Raw genomic sequence first — 23,068 nt, 5'->3', positions numbered from 1 at the left:
CAGATCTAGGATGCTTCCCCTCCTCGCTGAGAAGCCCTTCTTGAGGGCCAGTCCCTGCTGTTGCCAGCAGGGGGTGCCAGAGGCCCTCTGGTTGTGGCTGCTGCTTTCCTGCCCTCCCAGCAGAATAATCAAAGCAAGAGATATGATGGATTCTCCAAGGTAATCTCATTGTGCAATCCCAACGTTTGTTTGCGTATTGCGATCAAATCGTTAAATTTCAGCATGCCTTTGGACCTAGCTAATTGCAGGTAGCTATTATGGAAAGTATTTAGCGAAATAATTTCCTTTTGTGACATTTATATTTATTTATTTATTTATTTATTTATTTATTTATTTATTTATTTATTTATTTATTTATTTATTTCGATTTTTATACCGTCCTTCTCCCGAAGGACTCAGGGTGGTGTACAGCCAAGTAAAAATACTATATAAACATTAAAAGAAATTAAAAAACATATTATAATGTGGCCGAAATATTAAAACAATTTAAAATCTTAAAATATAAATAACCCCCATAAAATTTCAATCCAGTCCTGCTTGAATAAATAGGTGCGTTTTCAGCTCACGGCGAAAAGTCCGAAGATCAGGCACTTGACATAAACCAGGGGGAAGTTCATTCCAAAGTGTAGGAGCTCCAACAGAGAAGGCCCTTCCCTGCGTCTATCCGATGGTTTTCATTGGCTTTGTGTTTTGTAGTTCCCTAGCTAGAGTATTTTTATTAATTGAATACATATACACTAAAATGAATTGTTCAGACATTGTGGTCGGAAAACATCATGCAAGTCCAGTGCTGAGCAGTCCACCCCTGCCAGAATCCCAGGTGACCTGAAGCCTTTCAGCCTTTTCTGCAGGGATTAACAGATTCCCCAATCGTACCAACAATGAGTATATGACTTATGATGTAAGTACATTTTTCACACTTGCGACCCCTGTGGAATCTCCATGGTCACCTGATCAAAATTCAAATGTTTGGCAACTGACTCATATTTATGACGGTTGCAGTGTCCTGGCTGATCCCCTTTTGCAACCTTCTGACAAGCAAAGTCAACGGGGGAAGCTAGTTTCACTTAACAACCATGTGACTAATTTAACAGCTGCAGTGTTAACAGAGATGGCAAGAAAAGCCGTAAAATGGGGCAAAACTCACTTAACAACTGTCTCGCTTAGCAACAGAAATTTTGGGCTCAGTTGTGGTCCTAAGTCAAGGTATTGGAAACCACCAGGAACAGTACAGGTGCAGTTCAGGTAGAGAAGTAAATAAGCAATATTTCTGCTGAATCCTTGCTGGGCTGAACCCCATTTAGGCAGGAAAGGGTTAATCTAGGAAGTGAGTCTGCAGGACTTTTATCAGGGGAGGAAAACACTTTGGGTCCGGGGAGAGTTTCCTTCAAGAAGGAACCAGTTTATAAGCATGTGGCCGGCAGACCTGGGGTCCACGTCTCCTGACCCTTTTGGAGTGGAGGGAGACGGGAGGGTCTCGCCCCTTCGGCAAAGGTCGGTGGACTCACTTTCAGTGGCTGTGAGTTTATTTGCTTGTTTGTTCGTTAATTTTACTTGCCACCTATCTCACCATGGGGCCATTGTAGGCAGCTTATAGTGATAAGAGGGAAGAAAAATGAAAGGAGTGGAAACAGAGCAGAAATAAAACAATAGAACAATAAAATAAACAATGACAAAGGAACCCAATGAGAATAATACATCCCTAAGTTCTTTCAGGGCCTGCTCCGTTAGCATATAGGATCTTTTTCTGCTGAGCTTATGGGGTGCAAAGTGCTAGGTAGGATGCAGAGGGATCAGGCCCTGCATTCAGTTTGAGAGTTAGGTTTTAGAAGTTTTTTTAAAGGTTTTAATGTCTGGTTTTCCCCCAGTAGCGGGAGTTATTGGCACGTATGATCTCAACCTCGTGGACTGAGGCTGCATTAAATGCAGCCAACAAACAAATAGCAATTTGCAGATGACCCAGCATTCAGACAGGTCTCTAATTAGAGGAGGCAGGATGAGAAGGGAAAAACTGAAAATGTGTAGACCAGGCAAGGTTGTGGGCAGAAATGGGTAAGATGGAAATTAACAGGGAAATGTCAAGTTGTATTCATTTATGATAGCTAGGTAGGTAGGGAGAGGGAGAGAGAGAGAGAGAGAGAGAATCTGCCCCTCATAACGTAATTCTGGATGGCAACCCAAAAAAACCAATAGAACCAATTCTAAAAACCTAATCAAGCCCCCCCCCCAGGCATTTCTTTAACAAAATAAAGCCAGCACTCAGATTCTGGATCCACTAACATCCCAGCCCAACACCTGGATGGGGCGATTAGATCTTCAAGACAGCCTGGAAGGCCAAGAGGTTCAGGACTGTCTGGAGTTCAGAGGTGACATTGTTCCACAGGTGCCACAAAAGAGAAGAGCCACTTACTAGGTCCTGCTAGATGCCTTTGCTTCACTGAAAGAACCCGGGACATGCCCACCCTTCCTACAGATCCGGTCGTGCGGGCAGAAACCACAAGTCGCCTGACTCCTTGTTTTGCAGGGTTTTAAAAGTGACAAACTGTACACGGGATTACATGGTGGACCAGATGAAGCTTCTAAATGTCTATGGAGATTCTCCATCATCCAGGTGATAGTTGTCCCGAGTGTGTTTTTTTCCAAAAGGCAATTGGACTTGTTTTCTTTTGCTTTGCTTTGCTTTGCTTTGCTTTGTTTTTTGTTTTGTTTTGTTTTAAGATGTTTCCCTTCTCATCCAAGAAGCTTCTTCAGTTCTGATTGGATGGTGGGGAATGGAACATGCTCCATTCCTCACCATTCAGGCAGAACTGAAGAAGCTTCCTGGATGAGAAGGGAAATGTCTTCAAGGTAAAAATAAAGAAATCCCCGCCTTTGGGACTTCCAAATGCTCTTAATGGGCAGCCTTGTGTAGCTCCTGGGGCTTTGCATTTGGATAGGAAAAATGGAAGTGCAAGTCTAGGAGAGGAGGGAAGGTCCCAGTCTGGGCACTGGTCCATGTGGAGGAGATCTGTGTTTAGCCAAAGTTAAACATAACCCAGCCGTATGACGCAGCTACTAAAAAGTCTGATGCTGTCTTAGCAGGACATAAAGTTCAGACCATAGGCAGCAACTGTCGCTCTCTCCCCCGTGTGGGTCAGATCGTCCTTGCAGTCTTGTTTCACTGCCCTTTTTGAACGGTGGTGCCCAGGACAATGGCAGGTCAGGTTTAGAGCCAGGCCAGCAAGCCAGAAGAGAAGAATTAATCAGTGGAACGGTTTTCCTGCAGAAGTTGTGGGTGCTCCGCCACTGGAGGTTTTCAGGAAGAGATTGGGCTACTGATAGGGTCTCCTGCTCAGCAGGGGGTTGGACTAGATGACCTCCAAGGTCCCTTCCCATCTTGTTGTTCTATGTTCTGAGATAAATGAGGGTCTGGAAACCAAGTGCTCTAAGGAGCAACTAATGGATCTGGTATGTTTTGTCTACAGCGCAGAGCTGAGGAGATATGTGATGGGAACCCCCGGATACCTGACTGATTCCTAGCCACAAGAGGAAACCTTTCAACTCAAAGCCACCAGGAGTCCTAAAACCTTGAGGTCTCGAGGTGGCTCAGGGTGCCAAGAACTGAGAAAAAGAACAGGACTGCATTTTAGAACGAGAAGGTGACCAGGGAGGAGGGAAGCTGAACAAATTACCAGGCTGAGCTCCATTCTTTAAATTAGGTCGTAACCTCTCATAACCTGGCCTGTCTGAATAAACGGAAACATTCGCCTACTTTGAATGACTGTGGATGTTTTCCAGAGAACATAGCAGCATTTTCTTTATTCCCCTCTAAGGCTTCCCAGCGTGGCTGCATCAGATATTCCTGCAGGAAGCATGTCAGATGCCACAATGTCCAATAACAGCAGCCTGAACCTGCCCACCTTTCTCCTGACCGGCATTCCTGGGCTGGAGGAGAAGAACGCTTGGATGGCCTTCCTCCTCTTTCTGCTCTGTGTCTCCGCCCTGCTTGGAAACAGCCTCCTTCTCTTTGTCATCAAGACCGACCGAAGCCTCCACGAGCCCATGTACATCTTTCTTTCCATCCTGGCCTGCTCAGATCTGGGACTTTCCACGTCCACCTTCCCAACTATGCTGAGCGTTTACTGGTTTGACTCCAAGGACATCAGACTTAATGCTTGCATCACCCAAATGTTCTTCATCCATGCCTTTCAAGTGTTGGAGTCTGGCATTCTGGTGGCAATGGCCTTGGACCGCCTGGTGGCCATCCGTGAGCCACTGAGATACCGAACGCTCCTCCCAAACACCATCGTGGCAAAAATAGGAGTAGCTGCTGCGGTTAGGTGTATCTCTGTCTGCTTCCCGGTTCCCTTTCTGATTAAACGTCTACGCTTCTGCAGATCCAGGAGACTTTCTCAGACCTACTGTCTCCATCCTGACGTGATGAAGCTGGCCTGTGCGGACATTAAAGTCAATATCCTGTATGGGTTGATTCTTCTGATTTTGACGTTGGGGTTTGATGTGGCCATCATCCTCACCTCCTACGTCATGATTTTAAAGGCGGTTCTTGCCATTGCATCCCGCCAAGGACGTCTCAAGGCTCTCAACACTTGTGCCTCCCACATTTGTGCCATCCTCATTTTTTACGTCCCCATGATCGGCGTCAGTCTGCTCCATCGGTATGGGAAGCACCTGTCCCCCCTGGTCCACAGGCTGATGGCCAACATCTACACTGTGGTCCCTCCGCTCCTGAATCCTGTCGTGTACGGCATGAAGACCCAGCAGATTCGTCAGAGAATGTACAATGTATTCCAAAGAAGCAACACAGGATTTTATGGTAGGAAATTCTGAAAGTAAGGAAAAAGGACTGGATTGTGCTGAATCTAAAAAATTATGGAAGAACAGAATGCCAAATAAAGTGTTTATGGAAAAGGCTATGGAAACTCATCTGTTGTGACCACCATTTCTTTCCTACATGAGAGTCTGATGGAGAAACGACCCCACAATGTTGGGGAAGAAGCTTGGCGTTCTCTCCCCTCCCCTCCCCCCGCGTCTCAGCTTTTGGGGAACCAAACTAGCCTTGAATCTATTTCCCTGATTCGCTGTGGGATTTGATTTGGTCTTGCAGCCCATTTAAAGTCAACTTGATGTTTTGGTCGCCACGATATAAAAAAGCTGTTGAGACTCTAGAAAGAGTGCAGAGAAGAGCAACAAAGATGGTTAGGGGACTGGAGGCCAAAGCATATAAAAAATGGTTGCTGTCAGCAGCGAGTTTATTGGTCGCGCAATATTGGAAGAAAGAAGATTTGCCTACAATTGAAGAATGGACACTTAAAGTATCGAACTTAGCAGAAATGGCAAAAATTTCAGCGTATTTGAAAGACTGTTCATAAGAAAGATATATATTGGAATGGAGAAGTTGGATTGTTTATATTCAAAACAAATATCAGACTAAAAAGTATCAAATAGCATATGAGTGATTGCAGGAAATGCACTGTATTAGTGCATTAGAAAGGGGACTTAAGGTTGCAGAGGGGAGAGGAGAAGTTATGGGTGATGGTTTATTGTCGTGTTTTAGCTTATGATTGTTAGATGTAATACCCTGTACTTTGCTCTGGGAAGTCTTGGGGGTGGGGGAAGGGCCGAGAGGAGGGGAGGGAGGGAGGGAGGAGGGAGGGAGGGAGGGAGGAATAATTGTTGGGAAAAAAATTTTTTGTAAAACTTTTTCAATTAAAAAAAATAGTTGCTGGAATTGGGTATGTCTATATTTTAGCCTGACAAAGAGAAGGATCGTGACAGCTGTCTTCCAGTATTTGAGGGGTTGCCCCAAAGAAGGGGGGGGGGTTCAACCTATTCTCCAAAGCACCAGAAGGCAGAAGAAGAAGCAAGGATGGAAACCAATCAAGGAGAGAAGCAACCTGGAATTAAGGAGAAACTTCCTGACAGTGAGGACAGTTAACCAGTGGAACAGCTGGCCTCCTGAATCCATGGGTACTCCATCACTGGAGTTTTTCAAAAAGAAAACCTGAATGTCTGGAATGGTAGAGGGTTTCCTGTCTGAGCAGTAGGTTGGGCTAAAGTCCCTTCCAACGCTGTTGTTCTGTTTATTATAACGTGATGAAAAATAGCTGGACTTCCTTAACTGCAGAGATGGTGAACTCTGGGCTTGGAAGGGGCTCTGTAGGGCAGCCTTCCCTTTTGGGGGGGAGGGGGGATTAAAGGCAGGGGAGCCCTCTACTTGGGGGTGGAGGAGATCTTACACTCCATCCCTCCAGAGAGCAGCTGCCCCTCCTCAGTGGGACCACCAGGGATCTCCCTCTGCAGGTTCTCTCCCCAGTTCCCTTCTGCTCCTCTTTGCTCCAAGACTCCCCCATCCAGGGGGGCTGAGCTGCAACCCACCCCCAGCCTCTCTCCCTGAACCTGCTTTCCAGTTCCCAAGAAAGCCCCAAATGCAGCAAAGCTGGGCCAACTGGAGCCCAGCCCCCCTTCCTGTTCACATTATTTTCCTTTATTTATAGAAAACCCCCTGCTCTTCCTTTCTCCCTTACATGGGCTTCAGGCGATCCACCCTTGGCTTTAAAAATAGCAGCAGCCGCAGCAGCAGCAGCAGGTCGGCCTTTGCTGACTGCAGGACTAGCGCTCTCTGGAGCTGCCCAGGGCCCATCCAGGGGCAGGGAGGGAGGGAGGGAGGGAGGGAAGGGGCCATGCAGGATGGCTTCTAACGCTGGACATTAGCACCATGCCTTGAGCGGCCGAGGGCAGCTGTCAGGGGGGTCCCAAGAGCGGGGTGAAGGAGTCAAGATAGCAACCAAAAACTTCCCCCCTTCCACAGACACCCGGCAGTGTCAGTTGGCAGGGAAGGACAGTCCAATGACGGGGGTCTGTCTGGAGCACCCTACTTGGGGTGGAAATGCTGAGTTCTGCATTCACTGGCAGGGCTGAGAGGTCGAAGGGGACCCCTCCCCCCCGCCCTCCTCTCCCTCCTCTCTATCCCACTATTTCCAAGGAAATTCAGGCATTTCTGGGTCACAAACAAAATTACTCCATTGCGAGTTTTCCCTGGGAACATCCCTCCTTCTAGCCAGCCAGCCTGGCATCCAACCAAGGGACAGGAGCCAACAACCGCCATGGCAATGGGACAGCCTGGACAGGGAAGTCTCCACAGGGGGAAGAAGAAGCCAGAGGAATGTCTGTATCTCCAGAGGGGCTGATGAGGTCTCGTGGCCATCCTAGGGGCAACTGCACCACGTACACACACGCAGTTTTTTCACTCCTGGCTTCCATGCCCTTCTCCATCGTCTCTGGGTGCCAGGTGGGAGATGCTGCCAGGGCCTCCCTACTTGGTGTCCCAAAGATGCTTTTCAAAAGACCGCTGGACTTTCTTGGGTTTTGCCCATGAAAACCGCTTGCTTCTCATCCAAGAAACTTCCTCAGTTCTGACTGATGAAAGTCCAGTGGCCTTTTGGAAAAGCACCTTTGGGACAACCATGACCTGGACAACTGAGAATCTCAGGGCTGGGGAATTGGGTTCCAACCTAGAAGTAAGGAGAAATTTCCAGCTAGAACAATTAATCAGTGGAAAGGCTTCTCTTCAGAAGTTGTGGGTTCTTTATCACTGGAGGTTTTTAAGAAGAGACTGGACAGCCAATTGTCTGGAATGGAATAGGGTCTCCTGCTTGAGCAAGGGGTTGGACTAGAAGACCTCCAAGGGCCCTTCCCTATCCCCAGGACTGACTAGCCTCTTCTCCACTGAGCCTCCCAGTTGGAAGAGGCTGAACAAAGCGACCCACCCCCACCCCCAGCTGCCATTCACTTGTGGGGCTGATCAAATGGAAGGGAAAGACCAGGCCAGCCAGCTGCACTGTCCTTCCTGGATCCTCTGCTCCTCGTGTGGCTTTCCATCAGCTCCCTCCCCTCTGTGGAAAAATGGGAGAAGGAGAAGACGACCTTCGGATTCCTACACAGGTTTGCTCAAGGCAGGAGAAATGGGCAGAAGAAGACCTTGAGGTGTCCTGACCTTCCAGAACTCAAGGGTGGGGGAGGATGCTATGTCAGCTGCAAAGGATGGGGGCCACTCCTGAAGATACAGCACAGAAGGTTTACAAGCCAAGACACAAGAATCTGGCCAATTAATGTTCAATATTAAATTGGCACCAGATAAGGGTCAACGAAATTCAAGAGGGATTGGACTTGGATCATTTGTGACAACATAAGGACTCTAAGCTGATGGCCTGTTTAACTCCACCCCACACCCCACACCCCAGCTCTGCCTGTTGTCCTCCTGCATTCTGCTGCCGATAGGTAGGTCATCCTGAGGGCTACCGGTTCAAGGGACAGAGCTGGTCCTCCCCTGCATCTGGCAGCCCTGGGGCTGAGGAGTGGAGGTTGGCAGCCAGGTGACAACTGCCAGACCCCAGGCAGTTTCCGAGCATTTCTTCCAAGAAAATGGGGGGGGGGGTGTCAACTTCCAATAAATCTAACTCAAATGTCTAAGTTAAATAAACAGTGGGGGATTAGCTAGATCAGGAAGCTACAAAATCTGCTTTCCCAGAAATGGGAATGCCCCCCCCCAGAGGTCCTCTAAGGGCTGCATGGGCCTGGGCCAAATTGGGATTGTCCCCCAACCCTTATTCCCCATCCTCCCCCCATTCCTCTCCCTACTCCAGGAGGAAGCAACGGGATGACCCAGAGGGCCCCTTCTTGCTCTAGGGAGGAACTTTTGCCACTTGTGGACGCACCCCAGTGGCTGACCCGGCTTTCCTTCTAGTGATTTGAGGACACTTAGAAATAGCCCCTGAATTCCCACAGCAGGAGAGTTCAAGCATTAGCTGTGAACCTTCCTTGTTAAATAACCTTCAGCTGGCAACTTTTCCAGCCTCCAGCCATGTCTCCAGAGGAGGTTTTTGGAATTTCTATCCTTGTGCAGAAAAACAAAGGCAGTAAAATTAAGGGGGGAAAGGCCTGCATCACACGAACATACAACTAAATTCAAGGACTGGAAGAGACCTCGGAGCTCCCTTCAATTCCAATCAGCCCCACAAGTTAATGGCAGCTGGGGATGACGGTCTGTGGGCTCAGCCACCCAGGGGGCCCACACCCTCTTCCAACTGGGAGGCTCAGCAGAGAAGAGTCCTCAGGGAGTGGGGAGGAAAACAGAACAGAATAACAGAGTTGGAAGGGACCTTGGAGATCTTCTAGCCCAACCCCCTGCTCAAGCCAGGAGACCCCTAGACCACTGCAGACAAATGGCTGTCCAGTTTTGTCTCAAAAACCTCCATTGATGGAGCTCCTGGACTTCAGGATACAAGAAATTCTAAACAGTAATATGACTGGTTACAAATTTCTTAGCTCGTGTATAAGTCATGTTGTTCAGCTTGGAAAAGCAGGTCTGCAAATCGTTTTGTTCAGGTGTTCTTGGCATGACCGATACCACCTAAGCCTCTGCTTACATCACAGCAAAGCTAAAGATCACCTTGCTTTACTTTTCCAGCCAGGGGTCTTCTTGCAACCAGCATCGGGGTTCTTCTCTAACTGCAACTTGCACAGCTGAGTATGTTTTCTTTGCAACGTCCCTTTTTAGCATCCCCAATCAAGGTCGCAGATCTTGCTTTGTTCCTAGCAAAGCCTCTTGGCTCTTCCTTCTCCAATCTCTGTGCTGGTGGTTGTGAAAGGGAGGGAGAGAGGGAGGGGGAGAGAGGGAGGGGGAGAGAGAGAGAGAGAGAGAGGGTATACATTGCAAAAAGAGAGTTGTAGTTTGGAGAAATGGAGCTTGGGGTCCCAGGCCTTCGGATGGTTCAGCTGCACCAGGCCAACAAGGTTCCTGGTGAGGCCACTGCTGAGCCCTGGAGGGCCATCATTTCCCTCAAGACGGCCTCTGGACTGAAGCCCTCAAGTGGCAGTTCCCCGTGGAAAAATCCCAGAGAAATCCCCTTCCTGGGCTTGGGAAACGGTAGCTCGTGTTTCTGAGAGGTTTGCTCCTCTTGAGGCGGACTGAGAATCCCAGATCAGATCCCTGCTTCTCCTTTGCTGGGCCCTGCCCTTCTGGGTGGGACCTTCCCAGCAGTGACAAATCGGTCCCGAGGGGGGGCTGAGCCTGAGAAGGCTCCATCCAGGCATCCTTGCCTGGTTCACAGCTGGCAGAAAGCCCCCTCGGCTTCTCCAGAGACGCAAAGTGCCTCTTGCAGGGGAGCTGGGAAGGGTCGTCCTCAGGGAGAAGAGCTGAGTGGGGTCAGGATGGGGGTCTTCCCAGGGGAGCCGAGGGGCTTGTGAAGCTGGACTTGGAGGCTCAGAGGGCCTTCATGGAGGATGTGTGTTAAAGGCACCAAGGAAGGAAGGAAGGACACACGGGAGGGACGGTGCACAAGGAGAGACGGGGGAAATGATCTCGCAAGGTAAGCTGCACATATTTAACAAAAGTTTCAGTTCTGCATGTTTGCTGGAGTGGTATCTGTGTGTGTGTGTGTGTGTGTGTGTGTGTGTGTGTGTGTGTGTGTGAGAGAGAGAGAGAGAGAGAGAGAGAGAGAGAGAGAGGAAAGATTGATTTTACAGAATAACAAGAGTTGGAAGGGACCTTGGAGGCCTTCTAATCCAACCCCCTGCTCAGGCAGGAGACCCTGCACCATTTCAACAAATGGCTGGCCAATCTCTTCTTGAAAGCCTCCAGTGATGGTGCACCCACAACTTCTGGAAGGCAACTTCCGTTCTTCTGGTTAATTGTCCTCACTGGTAGGAAATTTCTCCTTAGTTCTCAGAGGTTGCTTCTCTCCTGGGTTAGTCGCCATCCACTGCTTCTTGTCCAGCCTTCAGGGGCTTTGGAGAATTAGGTGGACCCCCCTCTTTTTGGGAGAGGCCCTCAAATACTGCTATTTATTTATTTATTTATTTATTTCGATTTTTATATCGCCCTTCTCCCGGAGGACTCAGGGCGGTGTACAGCCAAGTAAAAATTCAATATATAAACATTAAAAAGAAGTTAAAAAGAAATATTATAATGTCACCCCTAATCCTTTTCATTAAACTAGACATACCCGATTCCAGCAACCATTCTTTATATGATTAGTCCCTTAATCATCTTTGTTGCTTTAATTCAAAGTTGTGCAGGAAGGACCAGCTGTGGCCTTCATCCCTGCTTTTAAAACAGTTTTAAAATGAGTGGCCTCCCCAAATTCAGGTGCCTCCAGATGTCTTTGGCTCCATCTCCTGAGATCATCAACCAGATCCTGCACTGGAATCCCTGGAAGGGTTGTCCCGGGGGGGGGGGGCACAGACTTCGGGAAGGTCACTGTAACCTTGGACCCCGTCTGGAATGGAGGTGGAGCTGGGGGGGGCTGTCTGGGACTCGCTGGCTGACTTGGGCAGCCCCAAAAACTTTGGTCACTAACATGGGCCTTTGTTGCCTGTTCTTAAGAAATGCGGAAGCCCCACTGAGGCCTGTTAGCCCAGCACAGGGCTGGAGGCTAAGAAGGGCCCCCTTGGCTCCTCCGAAGCCCCTTCAGCCCCGGCTGTGGGACTTTGTTTCGGGGACGGTGTAAGGTGTGATCACAAAGCTGCTTTTTAAATTTCATGTGATTCTGCATTTAATGAAATCACAGAGTAGGAAGGAACCTTAGAGGCCATCTAGTTCAACCCCCTACTCAGGCAGGAGACCCTAGACCAGGCTCTTCTTGAAAACCTCCCGTGATGGAGCTCCCACAACTCTGCAGACAAGTCATTTTACCGGTTAATCGTCCTCCCTGTCAGGAAATCCCTCCTTAGTTCCAGGTTGCTTCTCTCCTTGATGAGTTGCCATCCGTTGCTTCTTCTCCTGCCTTCAGGGGCTTTGAAGAATAGGTGGCCCCCCCCCCTTCTTTTTGGGGTCAGTCCCTCAGTTATTGGAAGGCTGCCATCATTCTGCAGCTGCATTTCCTTTTGCTGCACGTTTGCCTCCATCGCTGCTTGCTTGCAACTCCCTTCCCTGCCGCTGTTTGACAACGGAAGGCAAACTGAGGCTGGAACCGCACAACTCTCCGTGTCGGTGGGGGAGGGGCTGATGTGGCTCTTCCCACACCCACCTCATCGGCATACTGAGAATTCCTAAATCCCTCCGTTCCTCAGAGAGTTCCAGGCAGGGCACCCAGTTCTTCCTTCCTTCCCCACTTTTTCTTGCAACGACAACCCTGCGGGGAAGGTTGTGCTGCGAGAGGATGACCCCGAGAGTTTCCGTGGCTGAGGGAGAAACCAAACGGGGGTCTCTTTAACCCTCCATCCAGCCCCTCCACCACCACCACAACACTTAGAATACAGGTAGTCCTCCACTTACAACAGTTCATTTAAGGACTGTTCCAACGGCAGTGAAAAAAGTGCGATCATTTTTCACGCTTATGACCATTGCAGCATCCCCACGGTCACAAGATCAAAATTCAGAGGCTTGGCAATCGACTCACATCTATGACGGTCGCAATGTCCAAGGCTCACGTGATCCCCCTTTGTGACCTTCTGAGAAGGGAAGTCCATGGGGAAGCAATGGTGGCTTAGCAATTCAAACCACGGCTTAGCTGATCAATAGATTACCCAGGCGTCTCTCTTGGCCCCGGGCAGGGCCTTGCCTCCCTCTTCCTGGCCCCCTTGCTGCTGATGTCCCTCAGCCCAAGAGCCACGGGGCCTGGGCCCCTCCACTGGGGTCCTCTGCAGGGATGGGCACTCTCTTTTGGGGGGAGTGAGAAGAAGCACCCTGTCTCCTTGAGGTTACCAACTCTGCCTTCTTTCCTTTCCGCAGACTTGAGCACCGGGCCTCCAGATGCCACCCCGGCAATGCCCTTCAGGAACCAAAGCCTGGGCAGCCCCTCCTCCTTCATCTTGAGGGGCTTGCCTGGCCTGGAAGCTGCCCACTTCTGGCTGGCATTCCCCCTGTGTGCCATGTACGTGGTGGCCCTGGTGGGCAACTCCATCGTGGTTCTGGTCATTAAAGCCGAGCCGGCCCTCCACACACCCATGTACTTCTTCCTGGGCATGCTGGCAGGGGTCGACTTGGCCCTGGCCTCCTGCACGATGCCCAGGGTCCTTTCTCTCTTTTGGTTGGATGCCAAGGAGATCGCCTACAGGACCTGCCTTCTCCAGATGTTCTTCATCCACTCCCTCTCGGGCATGGAGTCCACTATCCTCTTGGCCATGGCCGTGGATCGCTATGTGGCCATCTGCCGCCCGCTCCAGTACGCCACCATCCTCACCAACTCTGTGACGGCCAAAGTGGGCATTGTGGCTTTGGTGAGAGGAGTGGCCTTCTTCCTTCCTCTGCCCTTGCTCCTCAACCGCCTGTCCTTCTGCGGCCCCAGGGGCCTCCGGCATTCCTACTGCCTCCACCAGGATATGATGAACCTGGCGTGTGACAAACACAACCTGAACATGAACATCATCTACGGTCTAATCGCCATCAGCCTGGTGATGGGCCTGGACTTCCTGCTCATCCTTGTCTCCTACCTGTTGATCCTGAAGGCCGTCCTGGGGCTGAGCTCCTGGGAGCAGCGCCTCCGGGCCTCTGGCACCTGCCTGGCCCACCTCTGCATGGTCCTGGCTTTCTACGTGCCCTTGATTAGCCTCTCTGTCATCCACCGGTACAGGAAAGACGTGTCTCCTCTGCTCCAGGCCATCACAAGCAACATCTATCTCCTGGTTCCACCCGTGCTCAACCCCATTGTCTATGGGGCTAGGACTAAAGACATCCGGAAACGGGCCTTGAAGTACATGAGGCTCAGCAGGAACAGGGAGCCTCACTGAAGCCGGATGGGTGTAGAAAATCAAGCTGGAAGTTGCTTTCTTCATCCCAGGAGGTGGCAAAGGGAGACAGGCCGCATCTGAAGTCCATGGGGTCCCAAGTCAACTGCCTTCCTGTTGCGATGGCCAGCATCCTAATCTTTGACCTGCCTGCTGAGGCTGAAATTCCCCTGCCACCCTGACCCCAGGATGGACATTACAAACCCTTCTTCTGCACCTTTGCTGACCCATGGACTCCACAGGTTCTTCTAGGATGCCGGTATATCCCTCTCCACATTATCAGAGGAGGCCTCATCACGTTAGAAGAATCTCCCCAAGGGAGCAACGGATAATTCTCCAACCTCTCTATAAAACGAGCTTCTCATGGATGATGATGGAGATGGAGATGAAGAAGAAGTTCTTCAGAAGGTATCAAATCTGAGAGGTCCACTGCCCTCTGCTGAACCTTCTGTCTCTTGCTTGAGATCCATGCATCATGAAGGATTGAGATATGCTGGTCAAGAAAAGATGTTGGTCAAAAAGGGACCTTCATGAGGGACTGGCAGGGAGCAGCTTGGAAGAGTGACCCTCTGCCTCTTTTCTAAGGACATTTTCCTCCTAGACTGCATAATACCTTGAAGGCTGCAGGAATTCCAGAACTTCCTAAACTGAGGCTCTCCTTAACAAAGTGAAGGCCACACAGAAATGTTTTATGTTCACCTCCAAATAAACTTGCTCTTTACAGTTGGCCTCTGTTCAGCTCTGCCTTCCTGCAGTTAAACCCCACTCACATCGTTAGAAGGGAGTCTCCCCTGTCTAGCATAGTTAAGGACTGAGGTACCTCACAGCTCCCAGGAAGAACACATGGGTGTGTGTGTGTGTGCGTGTGTGTGTGTGTGTGATTAGAATGATTAACTAGTGGAACAACTTGCCTCCAGAAGTGGTGCGTGCTCCATCACTGGCGGGAATAGAATAGAATAGAATTGAATTGAATTGAATTGAATTGAATTGAATTCTTTATTGGCCAAGTGTGATTGGACACACAAGGAATTTGTCTTGGTACATATACTCTCAGTGTACATAAAAGAAAAGATACCTTCATCAAGAATCATAAGGTACACTTATTGATAGTCAATGGGTACAAAAAAGCATGAAACAATCAATATCAATATAAATCGTAAGGATACCAGCAACAAAGTTACAGTCATACAGTCATAAGTGGAAGGAGATGGGGGATGGGAACGATGAGAAGATTAATAGTAACTAGTCTGACAGTGTTGAGGGAATTATTTGTTTAGCAGAGTGATGGCCTTCGGGAAAAAACTGTTCTTGTGTCTAGTTGTTCTGGTGTTCAGTGCTCTATAGCGTCGTTTTGAGGGTAGGAGTTGAAACAGTTTATGTCCAGGATGCGAGGGATCTGCAAATATTTTCACGGCCCTCTTCTTGATTCGTGCAGTATACAGGTCCTCAATGGAAGGCAAGTTGGTAGCCATTGTTTTTTCTGCAGTTCTAATTATCCTCTGAAGTCTGTGTCTGTGTTGTTGGCTTGCAGAATCAAACCAGACAGTTATAGAGGTGCAGATGACAAACTCAATAATTTCCCTGTAGAACCTTATCAGCAGCTCCTTGGGCAGTTTGAGCTTTCTGAGTTGGCGCAGAAAGAAAATTTTTTGTTGTGCTTTTTTGATGACGTTTTTGATGTGAGCTATCCATTTTAGATCTTGCGATATGGTAGAACTTAGAAATGTGAAAGTCTCTACTGTTGATACTGTGTTGTCTAGTATTGTAAGAGGTGGAAGTTTGGGAGGGTTTCTCCTAAGTCTACCACCATTTCTATGGTTTTGGGTGTGTTCAGTTCCAGATTGTTCCAGTTGCACCACAAGGCTAGTTGTTCAACCTTCCATCTGTATGTGGATTCATCATTTTCTCGAATGAGACCGATCACTGTTGTGTCATCTGCGAACTTCAGTAGTTTAACAGATGGATCATTAGTGATGCAGTCAATCGTATACAGAGAGGAGAGAAGTGGGGAGAGCACACAGCCTTGGGGGGGCCCTGTACTAATTGTGCAGGTATCTGATATGATTCTGCTTAGCTTCACCTGCTGCTTCCTGTTTGTTAGGAAGCTTATGATCCACTTACAAGTCTGTTCCGGTACCTGTAGCTGGTTTAGCTTAATTAGAAGAGTGCCTGGAATGATGGTATTGAATGCTGAACTAAAGTCTACAAAGAGGACCCTTGCATAGGTCTTTACGTAAGAAGAGATTGAATAACCATTTATCTGAAATAGTATCAGATTTCCTGCCTAAGCAGATAGTTGAACTAGAAGACCTCCAAGGTCCCTTCCAATCTGGTGTTCTACCCCAATCCCACCCTTCAGGCCTTCCAGAGTGGAGGTCCCGGGGGTGATGTCATCATCTCACCTGGCCTCCATACAATCCAATTTCTCGAACAAGGGCCGCTTGTCTGCTTTCCAATTCTCATTTCTGAATATTTGGAAGTAAACAATGTAAAGAGGCTTATGACCCATTCATCCCTCCATCTGTCCATTAGTATAACCTGAACAAAATGGGACCAGTTTTTGTGGCAGGAAAAGCTGGCCAAAGGAAAAAACTGGGCTTTAGCTGGTTGGGGGCCACCAAGGTAAAGAATCCCCCCCCCCCGGCATTGGTCGGGCACAATGGAGGAGCAATTGAGCAGCAGCTGCATAGCCTGTTCTAAGCCTCTCTTCCCATCCATGCAATGCTGAGTGGGGCAGATGCAGCTTATTTGGACCTCTGCAACCCACACAAGACCCATAAGCACATGGAGGAAAGGGCTGGGGAGGCCTTTGGGGGGAAGGGTCTCCACATGTTCCCCCACAGGCCTACTTCCTTGTCTGCCTGCCAGCCTGACTGCGTATAGCCGGGATCTCCAAACTGGGCCAACTTTTAAGACTTGTAGACTTAAAGGGGATCTAGTTGGCTGGGGAATTCTGAAAGTTGAAGTTATATTACAATAGCTATACTATTGCTATAAACCAGAGGTCTATAGCAATGGTATAGCTGCCCATCTTAAAACCAACACTGGCAGGCTTACATCCAATAAAGCATAGAACACAGAATAATAGAGCTGGAAGGATCTTGGAGGTCTTCTAGTCCAACCCTCCAAGGCCTCTGGTGGGCAGTCATTCTTTGGAGATGGCCCGGCTCCACCGAGCCCCCCAGGGGAGAGCTCACAGAGGGGTCGCTCCACCCCCTGATGGTGCCCTGGCTCTAGAAAGCCAGAAGTGGGCTGGTCTTTGGAAGAGGGCAGTTTTTGGGGGAAGGCTCATTCAACCCCACCCCCAGAAGGCTTCCTCAACCAAAAGGTCTTCCCTTCTGAGAGAGACTTTAGGAAGGCATCCATGGATGGAAATCCTGAAGGGAAAAGCAAGAATAGAAAAGAATAACAGAGCGGGGAGTAACTTTGGGGGTCTTCTAGTTCAACCCCCTGTCCAAGCAGGAGACCCCAAACTCTTCCAGAAAACTGGCTGCCTAATCTCTTCTTAAAAGCCTCCAGTTCTAGTTGCCCCTCTCCTTGCTTAGTTTCCATCTGTTGCTTCTTCGCAATGGGTGAAGATCTGTGCATGATGCACCTAATACAGGGCAAAATTACACCGTCAAGGGATGCCCCAAGTTGGACTCCATCAGTAGAGAAAGGCAGTGGAGACCCACTGCTGGATGGGTGGGGAAAAGGCAGCACTCCTCTATTCCTATTGGCTTTGGCCCTCTTCCCATGTGGATCCTAGGTTCAGATGATCCGAGACAATCATGGTCTCAAGGGTTAAAATGAGCACATGGACTCCCCTTGCCAGCTGCTCTTGAAGGACCAGCCTTCATCTCACCCCAGGCCGTTGCTGAAGCCAGCTCAGCTCACCTATTGCTCAAGTGGGAAACCAGTAGGAAACGCTCTAGGACAGGGGTTCCCAACCTTTTCTATATCCCACACCCCTAGAACGCTTCTGATAGATTCTCGCATCCCTTGCAAAATAAATAATTATATGCACATACGTATACACTATACTTTTGAAACTTCTAAATCCAAGTTTTCGCACCCCTGGAATATCATCTCACACCCCCGGTTGGGAAGCCCTGGTCTAGGACAACTTGCTGCCGGACAAGACTTACACTAATATTGAAGAAGTGGCGGAATAGAATCATTCAAGAAAGGTTGCCAAAGAAGGGGCAGAATGACATGTGAACGACAAAAATTAAAATATATTTTTAATCATTTTAAATAATTAAATTGAATTGTTGAATTGTCCTGTGGCAAGTTGTCCCATTCCTGTAGGAAAATTGTGTTTCCTGTCTTCCTTCAACCCAAACCCTCCTAGTTGCTCAACTTCAGCTGGCAGCAGCCAAGCCAATGAAGGGATTGGGACGCCCCCTTTCCTCTCCCACCCCCTGAGGCTGACCAGGCCAGGGAAACCCCCCCCCTCCCCCAGCAAGGCTAAAACGACTTCTATTGAGATGCACTGCAGTAACTGAACTGCTGCTCTCCTCCTCCCACCCTCATTGCTCCGGGAATCAGGGAGGTCTCTTTTCTGAGCTACTTCCAGGCTGAGCTGCTTCTCTTGTGATAAAGAAAAGTGCTTCCTCTCCCTTTACCCAGAGCAGACACGGGAACTGAATACCAGGCCTGAGAGTAACGCTCTGTGCAAAAAAGCATCCAGGCTGCCATCCTGGTTTGTTTCTCTGTTTGTGGTCCCTGCCTTTTGCAACAACAGCAGCGAAGTAAAGAAAAGGGTTACTCTAAAGAGAGAATCCGTCCCAGAGGCACCAAACCATAAAGCAATTCTTCCACCCCCACCCGCCATTTCATTTATTTATTTGTAAAATTTATTAGCTAGCCACCTTACCACACAGTAACTCTGGGCAGCTTAACTAGATAAAAGATAAAATGGCACAAAACCTAATAATATAAATACAATGCTGTTAAGAATATCAAGCTAGCTAAATAGATGGGGAGGGAGGGGAGTACAATGAGAAGAGGGTAGATGGGTTCTGTTCTTAATCTATCAGCCACCCCCTGATATGTACTAGAGTTATATAAAGGGAAAAAATGTAATAAAAATTATTTTTTAAAAAATCTATCAGCCACCCCCACCATGAAAGGCCTCCGTTGGGGCCACAAGGGCTTCTAGCTCTTGCGGAAAGTAGGAGCTAACCTCACTTGGAGGGGGGGAACGGGATGGGCGGGGGGCAAGAGGTTTAGAGGGCGGGGGCAATTTTACTACAAGAAGCCGTGAGGCTCCAGTGGAGACGTTGTACACCTGGGCATTATGTGCAGCCAGATCTCCCCGGAGAGGCCTTGCCCGGCCAGTACAGGATGTCCATTCGGTCCCTTTTCTACTTGGTGGCACCTGAGCGTTATACCCCAGCAGATTCTGCGTCAGGTGTTGTGTTTCTTTGGAGGTTGTTGAGAGGCCCATCGCTGATCCAGTCACCCAGACCTTAGCAGTCTCGCAGTGTGTCTGTGTTGTGGCTTGGAATGGTTCAGTGGGCGTGTGTATATAGGTGTGCATGAGTGTGAAGTCTCAATGCTGTCTCTTTAAGCCCAGTAAAAAGTATGTGGATGAAGATAGTTTATTTATTTTTGAATGTTGTCTGCTGCCCAGCTCTCCACTAAATGTCTCTGGCTGGCTTGCAATACCATAAATAACAAATAAAACAATTGCAGGATTAGAACATTAAAGCATCCAACATTAAAAATTAAGACATAAAATCAATATTAAAATGGATAAAAGGAACCAATGCATACACAGGGTAGAGGTAAGTCACTTTTAAGTTTGAGGCTCTTGCTTGCCTCTGATTATAAACTAAACCGCTTGCTTAATGAAGGTGTACAGAGCCCCACCTTAAAATACATCGTGTGTAGATCTTTAGCAAACAATGTCAGATGAATCCAGTGGGTGCACACCTGACTGGGAAACCATAGTTAACCATAGTTAGACTAGCATTGGTGATGTTACCTAGTTTGGGTGATGAAACATCTGCAAGAAAATCACCAAGCTCAGAAATCACCAGGGACCCCTTATAGTTAATCTAGTTAACCATAGTTAACCAGGACAGTGAGAACAATCAACCCATGGAACAGAAGTTGCCTTCAGAAGTTGTGGGAGCTTCATCAATGGAAGTTTTCAAGAAGAGACTGAACTGCCATCTGTCAGAAATGGTGTCTGCTTGGACAAGGGGTTGGACTAGATGACCTACAAGGTCCTTTCCAACTCTGTTAGTATTCTCTTCTCTTCTCTTCTCTTCTATTATTCTGTTCTGTTCTGTTCTATTCTTCTCTTCACCCTGAAGTAATTCCATAACGTGCAGACTTCTGATCTTGGCAAGTCAACATGACGAAAAGGGATGAAATAATAGGATTGGAAGGGACCTTGGAGGTCTTCTAGTCCAACCCCCTGCCTGTGACAAGAGATCCTGTATCATTTCAGACTTTCTTTGGGCTTGATGGGATGGATACACATGATCACAGAAAGAATAACAGAATAACAAAACAGAAGAATAGCGTTGGAAGTGACCCTGGAGGTCCGTGAGTCCAACCTCCCACTCAAGAAAGAGACCCCAAACCATTTCAGCAAATGGCTATCAAATCTCTTCTTAAAAATCTTTTAAAAATATATGGAAGGCTCTGGAATAGGAATTGTGGATTGGCTGACTGAAACCTCACACAAGAGCATTCCATGGGACAAGGGGTGGTGGGACCACTGATAGCTCGTGACATGTCAATCCATCTATAGCCTCCGAGCTTTGCTCCGTTCCTCTTTCCTTTTCTTTGCAGTTCTTCTCTTGCACCCAGAGAATGCAACGTGGTCAGGATGGCTCTTTCCTCCTCCTGAAGGGAATAGCAAGGCCTGGGAGCGAGGGGAAACCCCTCTTCTAAAACTGGAGCCTCAGCTGGGTGCAGCAAGGAAATCCCCTCATTGTTCCTAAGGAGGAACTGAGTTACGGAAAGTATGTTGGGGGCTATTCTTAGGTTCGCCCCCACAAAGCACGGAATGGGATTACTCACGTTCTCCGTTTCTCTAAGGGGAACACCCAGTTCATCATCCAAAGGCAGGAAACTGACTCTCTAACCAGAAGGAGCACCAGAAGGTCCCATGACTTAGGAGGAGACCTTCTTATCCAAAGAAACTGCAGATCAGTTGATGGGGTGGGAAGTGAGACAACTTTTAGGTTCAGCAGATTGTATCAAAATATTTAAGAACTAAGAGGAGCCAGGCAGCTTGGAGAGACAGGCATCTGGTTCACTTAATGTGATTTGCTATGCCAGGAGCTACCAACCTCAGAGTCTATGCCCCTTCCACCTCCTTCCTCCTCTAGGACTGGAGAACGTCTCTTGGGCAATGCCACCCTGCTCTGGGTCATCTGGACAGAATCCAGCCTGCACCAGCCCATGTACCTCTCCATCCTGGCACTCACCAGCATGGCCATGCCCACCTGTATCCTGCCCAAGATGCTGCGCATCTTCTGGGCCAATGCCCAAGAGATCACTTTCGCTGCCTGCCTGGTGCAGATGTTCATGGTCCACGCTATCTCTGCTGTGGAATCTGGGACGCTCACCGCCATGGCCTATGACCGATATGTGGCCATCTGTGACCCACTCAGCTATACAACCCTGATGACCCCAAAGACAGTGGTCAAATCTGGAGCAGCCATTGTTATCCGGGCCTTTGTAATCGTCTTAGCCATTCCTTTACTTTTGCTGAGGTTGAGATTTTGTCACTCCCAAAATATTTCTCATACTTATTGTTAGCACATGGCTCTAGTAAAACTAGCATGTGGGAACACCACTCCCAACAACCTCTATGGGCTGATTGTGTCCCTCCTCGTTACTGGTGGAGACCTGACCTTCATCTTCGTCTCCTACGGACTGATCCTACGAACCGTGTTCCACCTGCCTTCCTTGGAGACTCGGCACAAAGCGCTGGGCACTTGTGGGGCCCACGTGGGAGTCATCTTCATTCTGCACACCCCTGGACTCTTCTCCTTTCTTTCTCACTGGTTTGGGCATAACATCCCCCACAGCGTCCACATCTTCCTGGTCAACTTCTACTTACTGGTCCCTTCCATGCTCAACCCCGTGGTTTATGGTGCCAAGACCAAGGAGATCCGTGTGTGGGTGCTGATGGCTATGGGCCTGCAAAGTAGGAAATTTTAGGCCCGAGGCAGAGTCCAAGCCAACTCATAGTAGTGCTGTGTGAAATTGACAATCTTTGTGTGTTTAGATCTTTCTGTTCAATGTGGATGCAAATAAATTCTTTCTCCCAAAACAGTTTGAAGGAATAGTTGTGGGTAGAAAGGTCATCTACTGTTCTATATTCAGACAACCTCTTAACAGGTAGTGGTTTGATTAGGCTGTTGTAGGAGATGACCAGGCTGACCCCGAGGGAAGGAAGGGTCAAGAGTGTCATAAGTTTGGAGACCTTTTGAGCCCACAAGTGACCCAGCCCACCGAGAATTCCACTGACTTTTATCTACTGCCTACTATTTGCTTTGACCGTTAGTAGTTCAGATTCTTGTAGAAAGTGCCACTATGCATTAAACTTATATTCATTTCTTCTTATAAAGAAAATTTATATAAAATGTTTTATAGATGGCAATTATCACCCGCTAGGTTAGCTAAAATGTTTAAAAATATGCCCAGCAAATGTTGGAAATGTAATCAAAAGACAGGCACATATGTGGTGGACTTGTGCTAAAACAAACACATTTGCGACAAAAATACATAGATGGCTAGAAAAGATGATAGGGAAACATGTAGATTTTAAACCTGAACTGTTTTTATTAGGGATGATATCAGAAAAATTTGATAGGAAAAGTATGTATTTAGTATTGCATGTTTTAACAGCAGCGAGGATTCTCTTCACACAATATTGGACAAATGAAGAAACACCCCAAGATAAAGAGATAATTAAGAAGATATTAGACTGTGCAGAAAGAAGACACAGAATATTATCAAACTTAGAACTTATTTTACCAGTGGTTGGAAAAAAGGGGTGGAGTGTAAGAAATTTGACTTGTTAAGCAAATTAAATATCCAGACAACACGATGTTTATTAGGCACTAAAGAATGTAATTGATAGAAAATTAATAAAAATTATTCTTAAAAAACTTGTATTCATTTGAACTGCCTGGTCTCCTGATTTCCTGCGCCTGACAGTCCTGGGCTCATCCCCGGAGCCTCTGTTCCTCACACAAATACTTTACCAGATAGCAAAATAGCTAATTCACTTCCTGAGATCCAGAAATGTCTTAAAGGTTCCGCGGTTCAACTTCACCATATGAACCATTTCCATGTGAAATCAACTGTTGTTATTCACGGCCTGCTTAGA

General features: G+C 48.1%; 2 protein-coding genes and 1 pseudogene across 6 annotated transcripts; all 3 read left to right on the top strand.

The window, feature by feature from the left end:
• Positions 1-1,380: 1,380 nt before the first annotated feature.
• Positions 1,381-5,585, top strand: LOC131199477 (olfactory receptor 51H1-like). 5 transcript variants are annotated; one of them, XM_058185277.1, is made up of 4 exons: positions 1,403-1,519; positions 2,384-2,611; positions 3,465-3,638; positions 3,813-5,585. In XM_058185277.1, exon 4 carries the CDS (start codon positions 3,853-3,855, stop codon positions 4,825-4,827), a length of 975 nt encoding a protein of 324 aa, XP_058041260.1. In that variant the 5' UTR covers positions 1,403-1,519; positions 2,384-2,611; positions 3,465-3,638; positions 3,813-3,852; the 3' UTR covers positions 4,828-5,585. The 5 variants fall into 5 exon arrangements, with proteins under 5 accessions (XP_058041261.1, XP_058041260.1, XP_058041263.1 ...); XM_058185278.1 differs by having other exon boundaries at positions 1,381-1,494; positions 2,525-2,611; positions 3,465-5,585; XM_058185280.1 differs by lacking the exon at positions 2,384-2,611 and having other exon boundaries at positions 1,420-1,494; positions 3,465-5,585.
• A 4,336-nt stretch (positions 5,586-9,921) lies between these two features.
• Positions 9,922-15,142, top strand: LOC131199474 (olfactory receptor 51E2-like). Its single transcript, XM_058185271.1, has 2 exons — positions 9,922-10,367; positions 12,731-15,142. Exons 1-2 carry the CDS (start codon positions 10,355-10,357, stop codon positions 13,726-13,728), a joined length of 1,011 nt encoding a protein of 336 aa, XP_058041254.1. The 5' UTR covers positions 9,922-10,354; the 3' UTR covers positions 13,729-15,142.
• A 3,855-nt stretch (positions 15,143-18,997) lies between these two features.
• On the top strand, positions 18,998-22,730 carry LOC131199483 (olfactory receptor 52D1-like; annotated as a pseudogene).
• Positions 22,731-23,068: the final 338 nt, after the last annotated feature.

The sequence above is a fragment of the Ahaetulla prasina genome, chromosome 5 (genome assembly GCF_028640845.1).
Source record: "Ahaetulla prasina isolate Xishuangbanna chromosome 5, ASM2864084v1, whole genome shotgun sequence".
Classification (NCBI taxonomy): Eukaryota; Metazoa; Chordata; class Lepidosauria; order Squamata; family Colubridae; genus Ahaetulla; species Ahaetulla prasina.
The sequence above is the reverse complement of the archived record's forward strand: the minus strand, read 5'-3'. Positions and strand labels throughout refer to the sequence as shown.